Source organism: Lupinus angustifolius, chromosome LG10, assembly GCF_001865875.1.
Source record: "Lupinus angustifolius cultivar Tanjil chromosome LG10, LupAngTanjil_v1.0, whole genome shotgun sequence".
In the NCBI taxonomy this organism is placed as follows: domain Eukaryota; kingdom Viridiplantae; phylum Streptophyta; class Magnoliopsida; order Fabales; family Fabaceae; genus Lupinus; species Lupinus angustifolius.
Window position 1 is genome coordinate 15181549 of NC_032018.1, and position 26388 is coordinate 15207936.

General features: G+C 36.0%; 1 protein-coding gene and 1 pseudogene across 1 annotated transcript; both read left to right on the forward strand.

Annotated features, from left to right (window-relative positions):
- On the forward strand, positions 2148-4874 carry LOC109358052 (protein NRT1/ PTR FAMILY 3.1-like). Its single transcript, XM_019602120.1, has 3 exons — positions 2148-2288; positions 2851-3410; positions 3861-4874. Exons 1-3 carry the CDS (start codon positions 2148-2150, stop codon positions 4759-4761), a joined length of 1602 nt encoding a protein of 533 aa, XP_019457665.1. The 3' UTR covers positions 4762-4874.
- LOC109358053 lies at positions 9130-14165 on the forward strand (annotated as a pseudogene).

Sequence of the window (26388 nt, forward strand, 5' to 3'; positions counted from 1 at the left end):
ATCACATACTTGTAGAATAATATTGAAAAAATATATTTTCTATAAAAGTTCGAAAAATCACTTTTTAAAGAAATGATTTTTAAAAGTGTTTTGTAAATGATTTTAGAAGTGTTTTTCTAAAAGGTGATTTTAAAAAATATTTAATTGATGTATTATAAAATAATGATTTTCTTCAATAGTATTTTTAGTTTCTATAATAAAAACCAAATAGATTGGATATTCATCCATCCAAATTATGGATGAATTGGATTGATTGGAATCCATTGCATATGGATGAATTGGATTGATTGGAATCCATTGCATATGAATGAATTAAATTGATTAGAATCCATGACATATAGATGAATTGAATAACTTAAAATATAGTTTAAATAAATTTATATAGATTGATGAATAGTTTTTCATTCATCCATTAACATCCAAATCCAAAATCCATCCAAATTCACTCATTTGTTACCCTTCCTTAATTCATAACCCTAAAAGTTGATAAATAGTTTCAGGACTGTGGGCCCATAATCGTAGTTGCTAACGTAATTCTATGAATTGGGGAGTCTTCGAAAACAAGAGAGGTGTGTATCCTCACACAATTTTGTTGTGTGGAACTTCCTTAATCATGAGCTATGTATACACAACAAATAACAAAATAAAATAACTTTTAAGTTTTTTATAAGGAATAACTGGTAGATTTAGTAAAGACCATGAAAATTAAAAATTGAGGAGCGTAAATATTAGTGGACCGATATTCACACCCCGCATAAACTAAGCAATTTCTTTTATTAGAATGAAAATAGTTAAACTTGAAAGTGCCTTCATCACAGTCTTCACGAAGAGGCACAATGGAACTTTTGTCTTCTTTTTTTAGTATTGTTTTTTATGACTCTTCATTATATATACGCATTGCTTTTCCATAGTGTCTCTCAGCTATTACTAATAACTCATTTTATGGTCCAACAATTACTATCCAACCACATTTTTTTTTATAAATTCAGAAATGAAACCCATATATACCTCATGCTGGATTTAAACCTCTTGCACTTAATTAACACACATTGGTTAACATCAAAAGTAGTATACGCCAGTTCATACAAAGTTGTTTATTATTATTATTATTATTATTATTATTATTATTATTATTAGCTCCTTTCAACATACTTTGTTTATTTTTCTATTTATATAACCTCACATCCACTTGTTTATATATTGCATAAAGTGGAAATAGATGTATTTATACAACTACAACCAATTTCTCCAACATATGACTAAGTAGTGAAAATGCATATAGAGAAGTGGGTTACGAGTTGTGAGGGGGTGGAGCTAGATAATAAGACTAAACAACGTCAAAAAGGAGGACTCCGAACATTACCTTTCATATTTGGTGAGTTTAATTAAATATATTTGTATTCTTTATATTGTTGGGTAATGATGATTTTAATTATTTGGTTTCTCCTTTTTGAATTGGTGTCAATTTTCATTGTCATTAAGTTTGGATGGAAAATACTTACGTGCATGGAGGGATTACATACATGAAAAGGAAAAAAACAGTCTAAGTGGACAAAAAGAAGCAATACATAAACATAAAATTTTAAGTATTTAGTTCATCAACATTAGTATTTTTCATTCACGTTAACCCTGAAGACGAAATTAACACAAACTCAAAATAGAAAGACTAAAAACTTTAAAAATGAAAAGACAGAAGCTCAAAATCAACCCCGAGCCCGACTGAAAATGTAAGGAACACCAATATATTTCAGGTTTATATATATATATATATATATATATATATAATATTAAATATGTTTATAGTTCCTACAAGTACATAGTTTCGATTTTAGTTTAGCAATTATTTTGCTAAATTTGAGGGTCTTGTTTAGTTGATTGTTTTAGTTTTAGTCTTTAATAGTAATGTGTTAATACTACCATTACTCGTATTATTAATTAAACCAGTGAATAGTATTTTTACTGAACATGAAAGAACATTGTACAAATAGTAGTCCTCTTATACACACATCAGATACATTACCAATGACATTGTAAGGTAACTAATCTGGACTTGTTGGGTGTTGTCTGCAGCAAATGAAGTGTGTGATAAATTTGCAAACGCTGGTTTCCATTGTAACTTGATAAGTTACCTGACCCAAGAACTAAACATGCCATTGGTAACAGCCTCCAACACACTCACAATTTATGATGGAACAGCTAGCTTCACTCCTCTCATTGGTGCTCACATTGCTGAATCCTTTGCTGGCAGATTTTGGACCATTACTATTGCTTCTCTCATCTATAATCTGGTTTGTTACTCTATCCTCTCTATTAGCTACATAACTCTATCATTTCATAGACAGACTATATTTTAATATGAAAAGTAGTCAAAAGTTTGATTTTTTATATTAATATCACACTTTTCTAAATTGTGGTTACACTTTTGAGTATGATTACTGTAATTTTTGTCAACTTTTTTGTGATTGAAAAATGATTTTCAATTTGATATGACCCAAATATGGTCCGTTATAATTACTATGCAGCCTGATGCAAGCACATCATTTAATTCAGTGTTATACTATAATCATAATGTGATATAGTTGTAAGATCACATGATCTAGTTCGCAATTTGAAAAAATGCTTAATATACGGTACATATTTAAGAACATTTTTTACAATATTGCTTGATATTTTATATTTCAAAATATTTACAAAAACTTGTAATTACTTGAACACCATACATGCATTTGTTGATATTTTCTCAGTGGATTTATCATCTTCTCATAACACACAATTGAAATTTATATAAAAATATAAAGCAATGATGTCCATATTTAGACATGAAATAACACACTTGTGTGCTTGATATAGGGCTTGTTTAGTATCACCTTATCAGCTATATTGCCACATTTGCGGCCACCACCATGCCCAACTCAAGAAGATTGCCAAGAAGCTACACCATCACAACTCTACATACTCTACATCTCTCTCTTTCTCATATCTCTTGGCACTGGTGGCATTAGGCCTTGTGTTATGCCCTTTTCAGCAGACCAAATTGATATGACCAAAAATGGTGTGGCAGGTAGAAAGTGGAACATCTTCAATTGGTACTATTTAGCCATGGGTTTGGCTTCTGTTAGTGCTTTGACCATTGTGGTTTACATTCAAGACAACATGGGTTGGGGTTGGGGTCTTGGTATTCCAACCATTGCAATGTTTGTATCAATTGCTGTCTTTGTGTGGGGTTCACCATTCTATAAGCATGTGAAACCAGGAGGAAGTCCTTTACTTCGTTTGGTACAAGTGATAATGGTGGCTGTGAAGAATAGGAAGGAGGTTTTACCAGATGATCCTAAGCTTTTGTACCAAAATAAGGAACTTGATGCTGCTCTTTCTTTGGAAGGAAGGCTCTTACACTCTAATCAATATAAGTAAGCCTTACCATATTTGCTTCTTTAGTTTCAAACAAAAACTTTTAATGTGTGAATTATTTGATAATGCCCTTCATCAGCAGCCCATTACACAAGATTTTCACTTAGTAGAATCTAGGGAGGGTAGATGTACGTAGTTTTACTACTATAAAAAACAGAGAGACTGTTTCTAAGATTTGAACTCGTAATCTTATGGTCACTAAGTAATAACTTTTTTGTTGCCCTTCATTGAATTTACAAAATACAAACTTAAGTCTACCTAGTTTATATGAACAAATATGCTTAACATACACTGTAAATGGTTTCACATTGATTTCATTAATGAACTAATAAATCAATAAAAGGTACTTCATTATTGACCAATTTTTTGCAGGCAATTTCATGATTCAGTGTTAGTTAGCACCTGCATGCTATATATTGCTTGATTTATGATCAAATTTTATTTTTCAGATGGTTGGATAAGGCTGCTATTGTCACAGAAGACAATGATCCAAATGAACCACCAAACCTATGGAAATTAGCCACTGTCCATAGAGTTGAGGAGCTAAAAGCTATCATTAGAATGCTTCCAATTTGGGGATCCGTAATTTTGCTTAAGGCTGCTTCATCACATATTCATAACTTTGTTATTCAACAAGCTAGAACAATGGATCGTCACCTTAATCACTCATTTCAAATTTCCCCAGCTAGTATGTCTATATTCAGTGTACTATCTATGATGATAGGGGTTATTCTCTACGAGCGAGTTTTCGTTCAACTCGCTCGTAGATTCACTGGAAACCCTTCTGGAATTACAAGCCTACAAAGAATGGGAGTAGGGTATACTATTAACATTGTAGCAGCTATTATTTCAGCATTAGTGGAAATCAAAAGGAAAAAAGTTGCATTTGAGTATCACTTATTGGATGATCCAAAAGCTATTATTCCTATTAGTGTCTTTTGGTTGGTACCTCAGTTTTGTCTTGAAGGTGTTGCTGATGTTTTTGAGTCTGTAGGGCTTTTGGAATTTCTCTTTCACCAATCACCTGAAAGCATGAGAAGCACTGCTGCAGCTTTATACTGCATAACTAAAGCAATTGGGAGCTATCTTGGTACATTAATGGTATCATTAGTGCATAAATGCACTGATAAAGAAGGGAATTGGTTACCTAATAGGAACATCAATAGAGGAAGATTGGAGTATTATTATTTTCTTGTTAGTGGTATTCAAGTCATAAATCTAGTATATTTTTTAATATGTGCTTGGTTTTACACTTACAAGCCCTTGGAAGAAATTGGTGAAAGGAAGAAGGAAGAAGATTTGGAACAAGCCAAGGAAAAAATATTCTCCACCAATTCAAAAGAAGGTTAGGAGAAAGAATAATGGGAATTTACAAAAGTAAATTTATGGTCTAGTCTTGTAGTTACTTAACATTATTGAAGTCTGAGACATGTTCCTATTGCTCATTATGGGGCATATTTAAGTGCGGGAGAAAGCCTTTCTGTTTTATTTTTCATATATTTGTGGCATATATAACATTTTTAACAAGCCCTTTACTTAAAGTATTGAACAATTTTTACCAATATTTGAATATAAGATTTCTATAAGCAAATATAAAGCTAGAAACCTTAAAGTAGAGTGGAACTCTAACTCAAATATAAGATCTTTGTCTGAGTCCAAGTTAAGAAAACATTGTTATATAGCTTGGGACTCCTACATCAATCATAAAATGAAATAGTATTATTATCATCAAGACTATACCAAGATTCAAGAACCTATATCCCATTCTCTCATGAGAACAAAATTCTTCTCCTAAATGAAATTCTCTCTTCTTCAATCCTATGCCTGTTCCATCATATCAGCTAATAACCCAGAAACAAAATAATTTTTGGCAACAAATCGAGACATTAGATGAAGTGTTGGAATTGATTTTCTTAAAAGTATGGATCTGAATGAAAACATAGTTTGTAGATGTAATTTCATCTTATGCTAAATGACTTATAAACTAAGTTAAAGGAATATTTCTTATTATTGTTTAATATAATCTATTTGTTTTTGCTGATAATAAACTTTTATCATTAGAAACTGAATGCAGCCTATGAAGCATTTTCTTTAAGACTATGAGCACTAATTAAGGTATAATCTGAATATATAATTTTGTCCAGCCCTTTTTATAAAGATAAAAAATAATGAAAAATATAAAAAGGTTAAAAGGGATATTATTGGTAATTTTTGAAATTATATGAAATATTTTTACCCAATTGTAGATTTTGTAAATATTCTTTGTGGCTTTGTAAAAATATTTTTATCATAAAAAATATGTTATAGATATCTAGAACCAATTTTATTATCTTTAACTGTTTAATTCTTAATTAGTAGTTATAAAACATTTGGATACAAATAATTTTGTTTTAATTAAATCATCCATTTAAATAAATCATTTATTATAACATCACAAAACAATTTAATAGAGAAGTTACAAAATATATAACTTATAAATTTAAGATAAAAATCTAAAGCAACCAATTACCAAACATACAAGATATGAGATATATGTATGACTGGCGATAATGCCCTATGAGAATAGTTTCAAGTTTGGTGACATGCCCTACAACTACCATGCTATGAAACTTGGGCAACTATTCCATCCTAGTGTCACGACATGTTAAAGACTAACGACTAGGCATACAAGATATGGTGGTTGTTGATCATACTTATAGAATAAAATCTGGCATTTATGATTGTTGGTTATGCCCGAATGACCAACCTAACTAAGGGAGAGTATGAGAATGACAATAGGTCAGCACCTACTACGCGAAGAACCTACCTTCATGCCAAAGGCAAGAACACATCACCTGAGCAATTGGTAGGTTCAAATTGCCCACACAACAAAGCTAGTCCAAAAGGATAATGTCATGTCATCTGCAATGATGACACCTCCTCTTGTCGTGCATATCACTTCACCTCGGTATAAATAAGTGAAATCATCTATAGGAAAAATAATGTATTTTCTCTACTTCTATTTAAACATAATCATATAAATAATGTATTTAGCGTCTGAGTGCCTATTCATGTACCCACCCAAAGTGGTTGAAGATTGGCAACTACCTAGTTCAACCAAGCAACCCAATCTCCAATAACTTTCCAAAGCTGGTTACTATTCAGATCAAGCAAGACTACTCAGATTCTAATAACCCGTCTTCATTATAGAAGAACATTAGTGCTAACTTTGTGAATATTTGGTCACCAAAGCCAATGAGTTATTTATTCACAAACACGTAGAAGAACAAGCAAATAGCTAATTGAAGAAAAAACAACTTGGTTGATACTAGTGAGGATTACAATCTTCAATATACTATACAAGATCAAAGCGACAATCGTTGATTGATGGACGAAGAAATACTTGCATTCACATGTCGCAAGAGAAACATAACATTACCATCAATTCCCCACCAACCTCATGTTAGAGCATCATCATAGACAAATTTGTGAAGAAATGAAAAGAAGCCACTAAATTCAACAAAATTGGCTGAATGTTGGAATTGAGTGGTTCTCACCTAAAAACACTTAACACGAATAGCAGATTGAGGGCAGATGAAATTTCGCTATGCCCGACCAAAATCGCCTAGGCATGCAAAGTCATCATAACGATTTACCTAAATTTGGACCAGTCAACTAGAACAACTTTGAGTCTATAAAAATACTCGACAACAGTCACACTACTAGACTATGGAAACTATTCCACCCAATACCAAGATCGATAATCAACAAATTATCAAGCATACAAGACCTAGTCTACACAATTGTCGATCATGTCTAGCTGAACTAGACTATGGAAACTATTCCACCCAATACCAAGATCGATAATCAACAAATTATCAAGCATAGAAGACCTAGTCTACACAATTGTCGATCATGTCTAGCTGAACAAGATTCGAATTTTTTGACTATCTATCATGCCCAGATGATCGACCTAACTAATGGAAATGACGAAGCAACAAGAAAAGACAAGTCAACACTTACTACGCCAAATAAAATTCCTTCATGCCTAAGACATTGACTCACCACCTAAGCAACAACAAGTTGAAACCCGTAGAGTGGATATAGTCCAAATTCATAACACTATCAATATAAGGTTTCTTAAAGGACAAGGCTATGTCATCTATGATAATGACGTCTCACTTTTTAGTGCAAGTCAGTCCATACCAATATAAATAGGTCAAGCCACTAATAAGGGAATGATAACACATCTTTTCTACTTCTCTATAAACATACTCCTATAAATATTAACTTCAACATCAAAGTGTTTTTTAGGTACCCACCCAAAATAGTCTAAGGTTGGACAATTGTCCAGTTCAACCAAGCAATGTAAGCTTCGACAACTCTCCAAGGTCCACTACTCTTTGGATCAAGCAAGACAACTAAGATTTTGACAACCTCTCTTTAATGCAAAAGAACATTCAATTGTCACACTAGAATATTTTTGGACTAATATGAGAGTTTACTTTACTTGAATATTTTATTGAGTAAAAGGTAATGTTAGTCACTAAAATTGCAATATTAGTAAATATGGACTCAATCATTAAATTTACCCAAAAATTTATATTTAAAGTAATCAATTTGGTTCATGATATTTGATTCTCTGAGTCAATTTAAAACCCAAACTTTTCCTCCACCTAGACACAAAATTATTACCGAGCATGCTATGTCACACAATTTACCTTGGTTAATTAAATATCAATTACTCTCATTGACCAATTTTTGAATGATAATGAGCAAAATCAGAAACTAAATTTATCTGTTTATAATCTCATGAAGTAAATTGAATAGTTAAACCCATTACAATGATGAAAATAATATTTTACTCTTTTTGTACAATGGGAGAAAGAAAAGACTAGATAAATGAAATGTATATACCCAAGTAATACATGTTTGATTCCTCTTAAGTAATGTATCGGGTTTGAGTCTTGTGGATGTCTCTATAGGAGATGTGCTCCAAATTTTGATGTAATCGGAACCTCTTGAGCATGACTATAAAATTTGTGAACATATTTCAAGCACAGATATATGTGTCGAATACGATATGTATCCGATACGTAGACACGCATTTTTTCTAAAATATAAGATACGATACATTCAAGGATACATGTATAAAATAATAAAAAACACATAAAATATGATAAAATTATAAGTGTAAATCAAAATATCCAAAGTATAAAATATAATAGAAATTGAGAATCATTGTCCTCCAAAATTCCAAGTACCAAAACTAGAAAATATAGTAGAATAATTCATAAAATTATTAATTGTCTAGTCCTAGAAACAGAAATAGTATCAATTTCATCTCCTCCTTGATGATGATGTTGTGAATCGGAGAGTTGATATGGTGGACCGGCTATTGGATGGTCAATGCGGTGTGACAGTACGTTGGTATGAGCCTTTGTGACTTTTAAATAAGTTGGTGTTTATTGAAAACGAATCTGATACGTGTCTTGATATTTATTTATTTTATTTTTTAATTTTAGATAGTCTACGAATATGTATCTTTCACGAATCCGAGCATATCCATATCGGATACGTGGCGGATAGCAACGCGCAATTGTATTAGACGAATCCGTGCTTTAGAGTCCATCTTTGATCATAAACCATATTTAGATCACCCAATTTTGTGGAAGCAAACCCTGATGTTCTTGACAACACAGAAAAGTAGATGCATACAAGTTGAAATTCAATGAGAAATGATCCGGACAAACTCAAGATAGCCATATTCCCTCCTTGTTGCAAATGGCGCTGCCACCATTACTAATTGTTTTGACTCCCACAATTCAACTCCCACCAACCATTTTACTTTACTATTATTGCTCACAAAACTCCCAAAATATAAAACAATTTTATGGTAATAGTGATCAAGTTTTGACAAAAGGGCATAAAATTGCGTTTATGTGAAAACTCTGTAGGATGGAGGTTGCACTCTGAGCCTAATTACTATCTTTCTGTTGAACACAGTAGCACAAAAGAGACAAATTTCAAACTTCTTCCAGTTCCAGATTTCGGAGTTTCTTAACCTGTTATCATTTGTCCTCTTTCCTCTTTCCCCTAAAACTCAATTTGTTCAAAAAAATGTTTTAAAAATTAAATATAAAGAGAAGAAAAAACCCAACGAAACTGTATTGAGGTGTGTAAATGGCAGAGGTATCGATGTGTATGAGCAGAAGTTCAGAACTAAGGCCAGATGAAGAAAGGATAATGATTAGAGACATTGCTCTTTCTTCTCAAGCTAATAGCAAAGAAGGCAACACCTTTTTCTTAATCACACAGAGGTTTGTGACTTTGTTTTTTCATCCTTAAATCTTCAAATTACTTACTTTCTCAACTGGGTATCTATAATAGACCTAAAGTTTGTATCTTTTCTCAAATGGGGTATGCTCAGAAATGGGTCAGATATTTTCCTGTTTTTTGTGTGTGCCCAGAATTGTATTTATATATTTTATATTGAATTGGGAGTTGTAGGATGATTTTAGGGTAAATTTGAAATTTGAAGTAATCTTTGGTGGTGTAATTTGTTACATAATGAGGATACTTGAATTATGACTGCACTAACCCTCAATTTTCTTTCAATTCGTTTTGGGAGCCAGTTCGTTGTTTTGGGTATTGCATACCCTAAGTCTCTGGCCTGGATGGTGGTTAGGTTAAGCCCTCCTCATTGTGTCGACTCCGGAATTCGAATTTCGGACATTACAAGCAAAGTAAAGTTGCCTGGGTCGACAGTACTGCTAGGTTAAGTGGGCTGTTTTTATTCAATAAATCTTACATTTTTGCAGCCATTCTCAAACAAAGAACTAGCTTTCTATTCAGTTGTTTTCGGCATAATATGAAATGGTATAGGCTTACTGTGTTGGCTTAACCCTTCTGCTGTTGACACTTACTTTGTTTGGGGGGAAAGGGTATTGATTGAGCTTGAGCTTTATGCATCTGAAATTAGAAGATACGGGTTTAGGAATGAGTACTGCTGCTGTTTATGCTGCAGACTTCTCTGAGATTCCAAGGTTGCATTGTTGTCTTTACTCGCATTTTGTCTGGATGATTATAATTCAAAGGTTATGTTTTTATTAAGTTGTTTAATATATAGTGGCCTCCAAATTCTTAACAAGGGCTTTAAACCAAACCATGAGAAACTGCATCAATTTATAGTCCTCTCCAACCATCGTCGTTCACCCAGAACTGCAGACAAATATTCCAAGGTAAGCAGCCGCCTCACTATGGAAAAGCAATTGAGTCTCTGATTCTAAAGTAGATTTGCACATAACATGTATGTTAGGAAAATGAGCTGTGTGCATAAAAAAGTATTTGTCTCTGTGTTCGTGAGTTTGTTGATGGAGAGTCTGAAGAAGCAAAGTTTATTTATTTATAAAAATAACAGTAGTCTATCTTAATGTTGAAATTAAATGCTGACATATTGCCTATTGGTCTAGTTTGAATGTGCCTACTGTCGTACTCCCACACCTAAATGTAATCAAGCAAGATAACGAGGAATGTCTTTGATTGTTTTCTTGAAGATGGTGGCAATATTGGATTGAATATGCGAACCAAGACCAGACAAACAATTCAAACGATTGATCTTCCTTGGCTGAACATTGTGATTTGGCCAGTTCAAGTGCTTTAAAGAAGCCACCTGGTATTGATAATTCTGATTTGATAGATGATGCTGTGTTAGAGGATTCTAGTTCTGGTGTTGAGATTCATGATACTCTTTTAGAAGGCTGTGACTATGTATTACTTCCCCAAGAAGTTTGTGTTAGGACTTAAGCCCATGAGGAGAGCCCAACCCAAAAGACTAATCTATTAGGTGGGAGAACCTCATGGCTTAAGTACCACATTGAGTTTACTATTCTACTCAATGTGAGACTCCTAACATTGCCATCTCCTTTAAGGGATGACGTCCACGGCGGCTTTCACTCTATCGGCACTAACCTGATGGTAGTCCTTTCTCTTTTGGCAGCTTCACTCATTTATCAGTATTCGGTAATATACCTTAATACCAGCCTATAGGTAGCCCTTTCCGTGATGTAACTCTTAATGAAAGCACCAATTGTTAGGACTTAAGCCCATGAGGAGAGCCCAACCCAAAAAACTAGTCTATTAGGTGGGAGAACCTCGTGGCTTAAGTACATTGAGTTTACTATTCTACTCAATATGGGACTCCTAACATTGAGTAGAATAGTAAACTCAATGTGGTACTTAAGCCATGAGATTCTCCCACCTAATAGACTAATCTTTTGGGTTGGGCTCTCCTCATGAGCTTAAGTCCTAACAGTTTGGAATCAATTATATACATGGTGAGATTGCTTGCTTGTTGCACTTGTTATCTATGCTTCATGTAAAATGTGATATGTAGTCACAGTCTTGATTTTCTCGTTTTTAAAGAACTTTGCAAGTAGATAGGAAGTTATAGATGAGTGACCCTTTAGCTGGGTACGGTGGTGGACCTATGTTGCCAAGGAATGTTATTATTTCAGGTCTTTCCCAGACAGAGTTGACAGTGGAGGTGTATTCTTTATGGCTTCAGTTACATGTGTTGCCAAAAAGTGATCATTCCATTATAAGAATAAGCAAGAAGGTAAGATGAGAGGAAGTACCGAGTCATGCTGAATACATATGTAACATATCTTGGCATCCCTTTGAAACTACTATTCAAATTATACATGCTCTGTCTACCTTAGAGTCGATATATTTTGGGCAGGAAACCATAGGACAGCTTCACAGAAAAGCTTGCAAAATATTTGATCATCAGTTGGGTCAACTAAAGACTTAATAATTCCCTCTTGAATTTTCAACCTTTTGAAAGTTGTTTGCTTTTCCTTTTTTCTTTCAGCCTGTAGTGAAACTAGTTACCTCTATATAGGTGCCTATTTGGGATTACTATGGCCATCGGAAGCGTGCCTTGATGAATGACATCGACAAAACCCTTGATGATGCCAATTTACAAATGGACCAGGATGTGAGTCTTCTTCACCTAGTTTAATGTAGGAATGTTCCTCTTGCTCTTGTTTACATTTTATCATTGTTTTGTCTTTTGATATCTGATGGTATTCATACAGATTCTTGTTGAAGTCAACAATACGAATAGCACAACATTTTCTCAAGAGAATGGATATGCACAGAGGGAAGCGAGTTCTGTTCTAGTGGAGCCTCCAAAATCAAGCTTATCAATTGCTGGAGGCTTGTCTGCTAAAAAGGGTGCATCTAAAAGCTACAATGTGGAGCTTTCTTCGTCTCAGAACGTAAATTCTGCAGTCAAAGATGTGGAACACCCTTTTGGAACCAGTGGTGTCACGACGAGGGGTTCATTCGGTGGTCTCACTGGGCTGCTGAATCTTGGAAATATTTGTTTCATGAATAGTGCGATACAGTGCCTTGTTCATACACCAGAGTTTGCAACAAAGTCTCTGTCACATTTGATCCTTTCATGTACCTTTCGTTGCCACTTCAGTCGACTAATAATAGGACCATGACAGTGACAGTTTTTACCAGTGATGCCCCTACCCTGCCATCTCCATGTACTGTAATGGTACCTAAGCAAGGACGTTTCAGAGATCTGATCCAGGCACTGAGCAATGCTTGCTCATTGAAGTATAATGAGAGAATATTGCTTGTGGAGGTTTGGACCATACCAGAATCAAGTTTACATATATCATTGGTATTACAGTGTATATTTTATTCTAATTGGGTGCATTATATTGATGTGCTTGCTATTCACATATACAAAACTATTTGATTCATAGATTTCTTGAAGATTCTCTTATATCATTGTCCATGATCAAAGATGAAGATCATCTTGCTGCTTACATGATTCCAAAGATAGATAAAAACACAAAGTATCTCCAGTTGATACACCGCTGTATAGAGCAGTATGTACTTTTTCGATTTAGATGTTATACTTCAAGTACTTATATGTGCCACAAAATTCAGTCTGGATAGTCTTCAACTGTATATATAACAAATTTCCAAAAGTAGTATGCATGGTGATATCTATTCTTATCTCTTTTTATACCATTCTTTTCTTCTATTATGGGGAGTTGGGGAAAACTTTTTATGTCGTGGTTAACTACTACAACACAGTATTTTCTAGTTTTGGTTTGGTCCGTGCCTTTGTACCTGGACCTATTAAAACTTAGATTGAAGAATCACTTGGTCGTAGCATCATATGTCATCCCCTCCTCAAAACTTCAAATAGAGCATAATTTTGTGTATTTTTGTGTCGTGTGCTAAAATGCTTGCTGATATATTGTTATATTTATTTATCTGGCTGCGGTAACTATCAAGTCATCCCAGCCCCAAAACATCAACACTTGGGGCATAATTTTGTATGTTGTTTTGTAGTGCACGAAACTGCTTGCTGATATGTTGTTATCTGTAATTTTCTCTTTAGGAATAGTGACTCAAAGATCGTATCAGGATGGAAACCTTATGGAACACCTATTGTTTCATTGATCTCATGTGATAATGCAGTCACAAGAGGTGATATACATGTATTAGTTAACCATATGCTTTCTCCTCTGCTGAAAAAAGGTGGCGATGTAGAACAGGCTACTGCTTCTGAGACCAGCATCTCAAAAGACACACCAGACAAAGGTAGTTTAACTGATTCTGGTGACACACATGCTGGCAACATGGTGGCAAATTCAGTAGACAAGGATGGTACTGATTCAACAGCACCACCAATACCAACATTACCTCTTCTGTTGGTAGAGGAAAACTTGTGTAAGCCCTGCTAGAGTAGCCTTTGATTCCAATGGCAAGAGATCTCATGAAGTTCCTATAACAAGGGCCAAAGTTAAATCAGGACCATTTAAGGTATCAAAAGACTCAATTGACCCTGAAGATTACATGAAGGAAGGGCATTTATGTTCTTATGTTACATTTCAACTTAGGTTCATTTTATTTTGCATTGAATCAAATAAATGAGATTGCATTCTCATATAGTGTTAGCTTTATTTTCATTCACGTATTTTAGTATTTAATTCATATAACATGGGCTGGGATTTATTTGTAACATAGTCCATATTCATGACCAAGTAGTTCACCTAGGTTCAAGGGTAAGCTACTCACGGCTAAGCCAAGGCAGCATGGCTAGACCGAAGTATCATTGGCATGGCTACAACATGTGGACAAGCAACTCATGTCAAAACTGTGAAGACAAGGGTGAACTCAAAAAGATAAGGCTTACGTAGAGATAGGGGGCAACTCCTTGCAAATTAGATGGAAGGTCATCACAATTGGGAGATTAGCATGAAAATAGGAGAAAATAGATGATTTATGCACATCACATAAATCATTAAATATGGTCAAAGGCCTTAAGGATGACACGACTATAATTAAGGAAATTAGATTTGTGAAGTTGTTATCCTACTTGCTTAAAGATAAATTCGGTTGCTCAAAGATAGATAGGATTTAGCAAAGGACTTGGTTCACTATCTTATCTTTTCCAAAACTTTAGCTTCTCAACAAATCTCCAAACAAACTCAAGCCAAGGACTCACTCATAACTCAGCCACACTCAACCAAGGTTGAGCTCATTCAAGACCAAGTTACTCATTCTGGTTGCAACCATTATTTACATGATTTGAGTTAGAAGTTACATTATTATTTCATATTTATTTTTAGCCTAAGTTTTAATTAGGATTTTCCATTATACAAGTTAATTAGGACTTAGTCTTTTATTTCAGCTAAAGGCATTCAGATTGCCTATTTACGTAATTGAATTGTTATTAATAAAGTGAAGTTGAATTTTGATTAAATCTGAGTTGTTTTAGTTGAGAGCACTTCTCCTAAACCTAGGTTGGCTATGACCACCATTCTTGTTCTTATCAAGCATCCTTGCTTGTGGCAGACTCCATAGCTTATCAAGCAGCCTTGCTTGTGGCGCTTCTCCCCTTCCATTCTTTTCCACCTTCACCTTCAATCTCCAACTCATTCACATAATTTCCATTCAAAATTGAACCCACCATCTCTATTAATCCAACCGAAACACTAAACCTAATTCACCAATCCAATTCTGACCTAAAACTTATACAACTTGCCTCACGCATAAAACAAGCCCTAAACCAAGATTTCCCCCACAAACACAATTACCCTAGATTTTAACACTCAACATAGACTACATCATAATTTACCCAAATCAAACAGCCCCCAAACCGAGCCAATATAGCCCTAAAAAGCACTGTTTTCTTACCAAACCGAATACAGCATTCACAATCCTAAGTTCAAGCTAAAACGACCCGTAAATCAAAGGCAGCCCCTTGAGGTTGTCATCAAGTCGTCATCAGAGCTAAGTTTAGCTTGTCCAATGTCAAGTACAGAGATGAGTCCTACCATATCACCAAGGTCAGCCTCTATGACCGTGAGATTTCAAAACATGATGGATGCCCAATTCCAAACTCTTCAACAACAATTGGAGGAGTTGAGGACCCATTATGATAGGAGGCTGGATGAACAAAGTCATGACAATCCAGATGGCCATGAAAGAAGAAGGCCTAGGAGAGAGGAGAGGCCGAGACATGATAGGCATGAGGAGGAAAGGCAAAGTGATAGACATGATTCCTCAAGTGCCTATGGTAGTGAGAGGAAAATGAGGCATAAAGATGCTGCAAGCACTAGCCCTATCCGTGAGCATAAAGATCTGAATGGTGTTAAATTACAGGTCCTTAGCTTTTTGGGGATGAGTGATCCAGAGGCCTACTTGGCATGAGAATTAAAGATGGAACAAGTCTTTATTTGTCATGACTATTCAGAGTCAAAGAAAGTCAAGGTGGCAGCCCTTGAATTTCAAGAGTAAGCTATGGTTTGGTGGGATAAGCACCAAAATGATAGAGTGAGGTGTGGAGATGTAGCCATTGACACATGGGCTGAGATGAAGAGAGCAATGAATAAGAGGTTTGGGCCTCGTTCTTATCACAAGGATGTTCATAACAAGCTACAGAGGCTCACTCAAGGGTCCCAAACAGTTGATGAGCATTCCAAAGCCATGGAATTAGCCTTGCTTAGGTCCAACCTCAATGAGGACCATGAAGCAACAATGGCTAGATTTCTTCATAGATTGAATCCTGAAATCCAAGATGTGTGGAGTTTCAACCTTATGTGGAGCTGGATGATCTAGTACAAAAGGCTATGAAGGTAGAGCAACAAATTAAGAGGAATAAGTCTAAGTACTGCTCTAGTACTTCAAGGTCCCATTCTTGGAAAAATGAGCAGAAAAATGGAGAGCCCTAGGGCCAAGGAGGCCGTGGGCAGCCACAAAACCATCCAACCAGCCATAGAGACCAATGGGAAGACTAGAAATGTAAAGTGTTACAAATGTCTTGGCCATGATCATATTGCCTCTTAATATCCTACAAAAAGGACAATGGTGATCACTAATGGTGTCATTGAGTCCCAATCCGAACCATCTAGTGGAAAGGAGTGTGATGATGATACATTCATGCATGATGGTGATATTTTGATGAGGAGGAGACTCTTGGGAAGCCAAGTCAAAAGGCATGAAGAGGGCGAAAAGTACAATCTATTTCAATCAAGATGCTTGGTCCAAGGCAAGGTATGCATGTTGTTCATTGATGGAGGTAGTTGCACTAATGTGGTTAGCCAATGGCTAGTGTTCGCCCATTAAAGCGGTACGTGAGCTGGGTTCAGAACGTCGTGAGACAGTTCGATCCATATCCGGTGTGGGCGTTAGAGCATTGAGAGGACCTTTCCCTAGTACGAGAGGACCGGGAAGGACGCACCCCTGGTGTACCAGTTATCGTGCCCACGGTAAACGCTGGGTAGCCAAGTGCGGAGCGGATAACTGCTGAAAGCATCTAAGTAGTAAGCCCACCCCAAGATGAGTGCTCTCCTATTCCGACTTCCCCAGAGCCTCCGGTAGCACAGCCGAGACAGCGATGGGAGCTAGACATTGAAACTAAACCACATCCCACCCCTTACCGACTCTAATGGTTAAGTGATGTGGGTGAGTTGGTTGTGGATAGACAAGTCATGATACCCTTCTCCATAGGACAATACCATGATGAGGTCTTATGTGGTGTGGCTCCAATGGAAGCTAGCCACATGTTGTTGGGGAGACCATGGCAATATGAAAAGAAAACTAGCCATGATAGTTTCACCAACAAAGTCTCAATTATGCACCATGGTCACTTGGTAGTGTTAGCCCATCTGAGCCCTAAACAAGTCCATGAGGACCAAAAAAGGCTAAGGGCTAAGATTGAAGACGAAAAGAAGGAAAGTAAGGCTAAAGCCAAGTTATTGGCCGAACTCACACTTGAGGATGTTCCTACCTCCAAGGCCGAAATTTTTTCTACACTTAGCCATTCTTTGAAAGATCATGGCAAGGATAGAAAGAAAATGAAGAATGAAGAAAATTCGAGATCGAATTCACTCGAAGAGGGATGGGATGATGTAAACCATCATAGGGTAGCCTTTGATTCCAAGAGCACGAGATCTCATGAAGGTCCTATAACAAGGGCCAAAACTAAATCAGGACCATTTAAGGTCTCAAAAGACTCAATTGACGTAGGAGATTACATGAAGGAATGGCATTTATGTCCTTAGGTTACATTTCAACTTAGGTTCATTTTATTTTGCATTGAATCACATAAATGAGATTGCATTCTCATATAGTCTTAGGTTTATTTTCATGCAAATATTTTAGTATTTAATTCATGTAATATGGGTTGAGATTTATTTGTAACATGGTTCATATTCGTGACCAAGTAGTTCACTTAGGTTCAAGGGTAAGCTAGTCACGGCTAGGCCAAGGCAGCATGGCTAGACCAAAGTATCATTGGCACGACTACCACATTTGGACAAGCAACTCATGTCCAAACCGTGAAGACAAGGTTGATCTCAAAAAGATAAGGCTTTACTTAGAGATAGGGGGCGGCTCCTTGCAAATTAGATGGAAGGTCATGACAATTGGGAGATTGACATGAAAATAGGAGAACATAGATGATTTATGCACATCACATAAATCACTAAATCTGGTCAAAGGCCTTTAGGATGACACGACTATAATCAAGGAAATTAGATTTGTGAAGTTGTTATCCTACTTGCTTAAAGATAAATTCGGTTGCTCAAAGATAGATAAGATTTGGCAAAGGACATGGTTCACTATCTTATCTTCTCCAAAATCGTAGCTACTCAACAAATCAGCCAAACAAACTCAAGCCAAGGACTCACTCATAACTCAGCCACACTCAACCAAGGCCGCGCTCATTCAAGACCAAGTTACTCATTCTGGTTGCAACCATTATTTACATGATTTGAATTAGGACTTACGTTATTATTTCATATTTATTTTTAGCCTAAGTTTTAATTAGGATTTTCCATTATGAAAGTTAATTAGGACGTAGTCTTTTATTTCAGCCCAAGACATTCATATTGTCTATTTATGTAATTGAATTCTCATTAATAAAGTTAAGTCCAATTTTGATTAAATCTGGGTTGTTTTAGTTGAGAACACTTCTCCTAAACCTAGGTTGGCCGTGACCACCATTCTTGTTCTTATGAAGCATCTTTGCTTGTGGCGGACTCCATAGCTTATCAAGCAGCCTTGGTTGTGACGCTTCTCCCCTTCCATTCTTTTCCACCTTCACCTACAACCTCCAACTCATTCACATAATTTCCATTCAAAACCGAACCCACCATCTCCATTAATCCAACCGAAACACTAAACCTAATTCACCAACCCAATTCTGACCTAAAACTTATACAACTTGCCTCACGCATAAAACAAGCCCGAAACGAAGATTTCCCCCACAAACACAATTACCCTAGATCTTAACACTCAACTTAGACTACATCATAATCTACCCAAATTAAACAACCCCGCAAACCGAGCCAAAATAGCCCTAAAAAGCCATATCTTCATACCAAACCGAATACACACATTCACAATCCTAAGTTCAATCTAAAACGATCCGTAAATCAAAGGCATACCCTTGAGGTTGTCATAAAAAACAATGCTTGCATTGATCTTTCAATGGGAGGGGATAAAGTAGTTAATATCCCACCATCATCAACAATTCTAGTGTATATAGATTGGTCTCATAAGTTTCTGGAGAAGTATGATACTTATCCACTTGAGACTTTGCCAGAAGTTTTAAAATATGGGCCCGTGACCAAGAAAGCTCGCTCTTAACCTCTCGCATTGTACACCTGCTTGGAAGCGTTTATGCGTGAAGAACCTGTAGTGCCCAAGGATATGTGGTTAGTTCTTCCTCTGGCTCTCTTATCGCATATGCTTCTTTCTTCATATCTTTCTTTCCCGTCATGCTTTCTTACGAATTTTGTGCTTGATCTATTTATGACCTGTTTAAATTTTTTTGTTGTGTTTAACTTAATTCTCACTAGTTTCTACAATAATAAAAGAAACTCATAAATCAACAAGGTGTTGTCTAGTGGTGTAAGGCCCCGCTAGATCCTCAGAATGACCAAAAGGTCAAGCTTTGATTCCTGGGAACGACACTTATTGGGAGGACAATCACACACTCTGAAAAGGATGAGTTTCTTAACCAAAAAAAACTCATAAAAGAGGATAATATTATTGGTTGTGACTTGTTTGATGATATATTTGCAATGTGGTGACATATTCCTTTATGTTGTCACCCTTGGAGCAGTCCTAGCAGTTATATTTTCTATGAACATTGTAAGTTGTCTTCGTTCCAATTCCACCTTAGAATAAGGGATGCCATGTACTTGTCACTTTGCATTTCGTACTTGTGCAAGCTTTTCTTGTTCGACTTTATGTCGCTTAAGCACTCATCACAAAGGGCAAAAAATGTATAACTGCTGCACAAGTAGCTCTTATGAATTAAAATTACTTAACTCAAAGTGATAATAATGAATACTTGAATGTCAATTTGATAATATTATATGTATCTAAATGTAATATAGGTATTGTGCTCGATGCAAAGACATCAAGCAAGCAAAAAACTTGATTTATGGAGGCTCCAAGAGGTTTTAGTAATTCATTTAAAGAGGTTCTCATATAGCAGGTCAATGAAGCATAAATTAGAGACTTTTGTTAATGTTGGAGATGTTTGAAATATGTTATTATATGAAGTCTCGTATTGCCTAGTATTAGAATAGAGTAGAGTATCAATGTTATATATTGGGCACATGTCCCTTGTTGTAATATGCACCAAATAGAAACACCTCATGGGCACTTGGACCCATGGGTGTGCTAGGGTTTGTAATTATAAAGTAACTGTCTAAGAGAAAGAGAATGAAAAGATGAAATATTTTGTAATTGATATTATGAAAAGTTAGTTTACAAAGAGTAACCAACCTTCTATTTATAGAAGAAAAAGAACAACATAAAAGGAAAGAAGAAGCTATTACAAAGACAAAACTACCCTTGGATATATTCCTAACATTTCCCCTTGAAGCTCAGGGTGAGTTTGTTGTTGCTTCTTGTAAGCCAATGACTTTGAGTTTATGTTTAAGAAAATTAAACCGAGTTGGAGACACAACTTTTATAAGAATATCAGCAGTTTGCAAGGTAGCTGGAATATGCTTGACTATAAGCTTTTTGTCCTGAACTTTATCATGAACAAAAAAGAGATCCAACTCAATATGCTTTGTCATTTGATGAAGCACTGGATTGTATGAAAGAGACACAATGCTTAAGTTATCACAAAGCACAAGAGAAGCAGAAAAACTGAAGCTCAACTTAGTGAGCAAAGCCTGTACCCATTGCAATTCTTGAGCAAGAAGAGCAAGACTCCTATATTCTGTCTCTGTGCTAGATTTAGAGATAGTATTCTGCTTTTTAGACCACCAAGTAATCAGATTGTTGCCAAGAAAAACACAAGCACTTGAGGTTGATTTCCTATCATCAAAATCTGAGGCCCAATCAGCATCACAAAACTAGTGATTGGGAGAGGAAAGCAAGGGACAATAGGTTGAAGAACAATGCCATGATCTTGTATGCCAATCAAGTATCTCAGAATTCTTTTCACCACACACCAATGTTCCTATAGCAGATTCGAAAGGAATTGACACACTTTGTTCACAGCATAAGCAATATCTGGCCTTGTGATTGTAGCATATTGCAGGGCAACAACTATAGACCTATAGAGGGAAGGATTGTCTAGATAATTAGAGCCCTCCTTAGTAAGTTTAACAGTGTGCACCATAGGAGAGTTGATGGACTTAGCATTACTCACATTGGCTCTGTCATGCAGGTCTCGAATGTATTTAGACTGAGACAGAAATAAGGATCCATTAGACAAGGACTTAACCTCTATACCAAGGAAATAGTCAGGCGTGCCTAACTGTTCAAGAGCAAAGGCAATGCTCAACTGAGTGATGATTCTTTTAACTTGAACAAGTGAAGAACCAATAATGATAATATCGTCAACATAAAACAATATATAGATTTTGTAGGAGGTAGTGTTGAGAGTAAACAAAGAATTGTCACACCTAGTGATTACAAAGCCAAGAGAAACTAAGGTGGATTTGAGTTTTTCTGACTATTGTCTAGGGGCTTGGTTGAGCCCATATATGGCCTTATGTAATCTTCACACCAAATTCTTGTTAGAATGTTGAAAACCCAAAGGTTGTTGCATATACACTTCTTTAACCAAAATACCATTAAGAAAAGCGTTATTGACATCTACCTGCTCAATGGGCCAGTGATAGGTCAATGCTAGAGTTAATAACACCCTAATTGTGACAGGCTTAACAACTAGACTAAATGTTTCAGTGTAGTCTACTCCAAGGTTTGGATGAAAGCCTTTAGCAACCATTCTTGCTTTATATCTATTGATAAAACCATCAGGATTTTGCTTGACTTGAAATACCCATTTGAGCTAATGGCTTGTTTCCCTAGAGGTAGAGTGGTGAGGGACCAAGTACCCAATTTGATCAAGGCATCAAACTCTTCTTGCATAGTAGTTTTCCACACAGGAAGGGTGAGAGAAATCTTAGCTGAAGATGATTCTATTTGAGTGAGGAGAACTTTAGGCTTGAAAATACCATATTTGGATCTGGTTTGCATAGGATGAGTAGAGGAAGTTGCAGGAGCAGACTGTGGCTAAAAGATAGTAGGAGCACTTGAATCATAGGTATGCATATCAGAAGAGACATCAGTAAGAGCATTTGATGTATCTAAACCACCTTCCACAGCAGGCACAACAATAGACAGCTCAGTCAAAGAATTAGGTGTATTAGAGCATCTAGTGTGAGAATTAGGAGGCTGAAAAGAAAAGGGAACATGACTGAATGAATAATCAAGAACAAAAGGAGTAGGAACATGAGACACAAAATTGGAGAGTTAGGCATAAGGGAAAGAATATTCATTAAAGACAACATCCTTAGATACAATAATTTTCCCTTCTTTTGTGAGACACTTGTAGCCTTTAAGAGATGTAGAATAGCCTAAAAATGTGCACTCACATGATCTAAGTTTGTGAGTATTATAAGGTCTAAGATGAGAAAAACATGAACAACCAAACACCTTAAGAGACCAAGTAATCTGGATGAGTTCCAAATATGAGAAAATGAGGAGTTTTATTGGACAAAGACAATGAAGGTAGCCTATTGATGAGAAAGACAGCAGTAAGAAAGGTATGGTCCCAAAAATGCATTGGCAAACAAGCATGAGCTAGCAATGCTAAACCTGTTTCCACAATATGTCTATGCTTCCTTTCCACAGTACCATTATGATGATGAGTATGTGGACAAGTTAACCTATGAAAAATACCCATAGACTGAAGAAGACTAGTAAATGGTCTAAATTTCCCACCCCAATCACTTTGAACAGACTTGATAGGGTAAGCAAATTGAGTTTTCACCCTTTTCAGAAAATAGGTGAATACATGTATTGTGTCAGATTTAGTTTTGAGGAGAAAAATCCAAGTATGTCTAGTGGCTGCATCAACTATTGATAGGTAATATCTAAAGCCTGAATTAGAGTCCATAGGAACTGGACCCCAAAAATCAAGATATAAGAGTTCAAAAGGAATTACATACACATGAGTAGAAGAAGGAGTATGTAGCTTATGTGATTTACCAAGAGAACAAGCAGTACAAAAATCCAATACTATTTTATTCATATGAGAAACATTACAAGTATTTAGTACATGACTAACAACCTTCTCATGAGCATGTCCAAGATGACAATGTCGTTGAAGATAAGAGGAACAACTACAGGCCTAGAAACATTGTTATTGGAATTCTGAAAAACAGTGGTATTGCTATTACAAGGAAAATAAGAGGAAATGTGAACATCATTTGATTTGATAGAAAGCAAAGGTTGAATATCGGTGAATGTATAAAGTCCTTCAGGAGTGAGGAATCCTTTAAGCAAAACTTGATTAGAACCCTGACATTTCACAAGGCAATGATTAGAATGGAATTCAAAAAACATAGATTTTCTTTAGAAAACTGAGAGACACTTAGAAGATTTTTGGTTATTGAAGGTACAAATAGAAGATTATTAAGTGTAAAGACAACATCAGGATTATTGGACGATTAAAATTTAGAAGAAACAAATGCTTTAATACAAATACCAGCTCCATTACCCATGTACATGTGATCAGTGGAGAATTTCTCAGTAGGTTCATGAACAAGAGCTGGATCTGCAGTAAGATGATGTGTTGCTCCTGAATCTGGATACCACAACATGTTGGAAGGCCTTGGAGTTGATGTATTAGCAGAAATAACAGTCATAGCGTGAGGATGAGTAGGTTGTTGAGGAGTTGTATTGGCGCCAAAAGGAAAACCTGAAGCAGTAGACTGAGGTTGAGCCAAAGCATAAGGAGAATGTGGATTAGATGGATAAAGAGGATCCATATAAGGAGGCATAATAGGTGAATGTTTATAATGTTGATGTGGCATAAGTGAGTTAAAATGTGTATGATAACCACCAGGAAAATATTAGTCATGGCCTCAAGAGTAAGGTGAACCAAAATTAGAAGTGGCATAATAGCAAAATGATATGTCATGCCCAAATCTGTTACAGAAAATGCAGAAATAAGCACTTTTGGTGGGAAATCTACAACCAGAACCACGTGAGCCACGAAAACCACTAGATCCAACACGATATCCTCCACGAAAGTTAGTTAAACCACCAGATCCATGAGAAAAAGCTCTAAAACCATCTGCTCGAGGTGCAAAAGCAGAGAAAGGTGCACTAGGACGTGGTTGAGCAAAAGGCTTACCAGATGATATAGTTTCAGAAGAATTCAAAGGAGAAGTAGCAGCAATGTTAACATAAAGAACATCTGAAATGGACAAATTTTTGTTACGATCCAATCTTGCTTCAAAAGTGAGAAGGAATGATTGAAGCGCATTGATAGTAGACAATTCATTTTGGCTCTCAATTGCAGTAATAATTGTCTTAAAGATTTTAGATAAACCATCCAAAAAAAATCAACATGTTTAGCATGTGAGATTAGAGATCCAATCGAGACTAGAGCGTCAACTAAACCTTTAATTCTAGTAAAATATTCTGAAATTGTACTTGATCCTTCGGTAATAGACTTCAACTAAGAACGCAATTGACGAGCTCTTGCCTTCGTATGAGCTTGACAATAGTTAATGAGTTCAAGCCATAGTTGTCTCGAGGTGCAACAACAAACCACACGTGGTTGCAATTCAGTAGAAAGCGAATTCAAGATCGAAGAGAGAAGCATGTGATCATGTTCCTCCCAACTGAGAAACACAGGATTAACATGACCTTGAACACAATCAATTTCGGTGAGTAATTGAGAAGGAATTTCATCATCAGTGATGAATTATTCAGCACGATTTGAGCGAAGAACAACAAGAACGAAGATAAAATTATGTTCTGTGAGTTTTTCGATGATAGAGGAAGATTAAGAATCGACTGAGAATTGAGAATTGGAACAGTGGAAGAATGAGAAGGTGCAAAAATTGGATTTGTTGAAGTAAAATCTCCATGAAAACCAGGATCTGAAGAAGAAGGAACCATAACTTGCATGATACCATGTAAAGTAACCGTTTAAGAGAAAGAGAATGAAAAGATGAAATCTTTTGTAATTGATACTATGAAAAGTTAGTTTACAAAGAGTAACCAACCTTCTATTTTTAGAAGAAACAGAAAAACATAAAAGAGGAAAGAAGAAGCTATTACAAAGACAAAACTACCCTTAGATATATTCCTAACAGTAATCCATATTCTCTAGTAATATCTTGGTAGTCGCTCAGCGCTCCCGGGGACATAGGCACAATTGGCCGAACCCCGTTACCAAATTCTCTTATTTCTTCTCTTCCATTTATTCTATATCTTTATTTGATTGCTAGTGGCCAACGCTGCACAACGAACACTTCCGTTGCACCAACAATTGGTATCAGAGCCAATTGGTAAATGTCTCTTAGCCCATACATCAGATAATGGCTAAAGAGGGTGAAGGAGTTATGACTAGACAAGGTGCGTCAAATGTATTGATAATGATATAGTAGATCGGTTTAAGGAGAATAAAACATGGCAGATGTGATGGGGGCGATATATGTTTATTCAGAACTCCAAAAGTTCATGTACTGGGTAGGATCAAGGTGGAGATAGAGACTCATGTATTGAGTTTGACCTAGAGACAATGCTGACAATATCTCTCTAGAAGTTAAGAAAATGTTCTCATTTGAGATGAGAAGTGAAATATCCTAATAGCGTGTCTGGGACCTTATAATGAATGATGTTAATTGTTAGCAGATCCACAAAAACACAGAGGCGCTGATTGACTTTGTTATAGGGTGTAACATGGACATTGACTTTGACTTAAGTTGTAACACGAGCATTGGTAGAGATGTAGGGTTGTGACATGGGCATTGGCTTGGATGCAAGGATGTGACACAGAATTAGTTAACATTGACGCAAGGTGTGTGCTGTGGGTATACTCCTTATGATGGAGTATGATAGTTCTAGATGAGGATATGATGAAGACGAGGACAGGATGAGGATGAGGATGCGGATTGGATGAGGAGG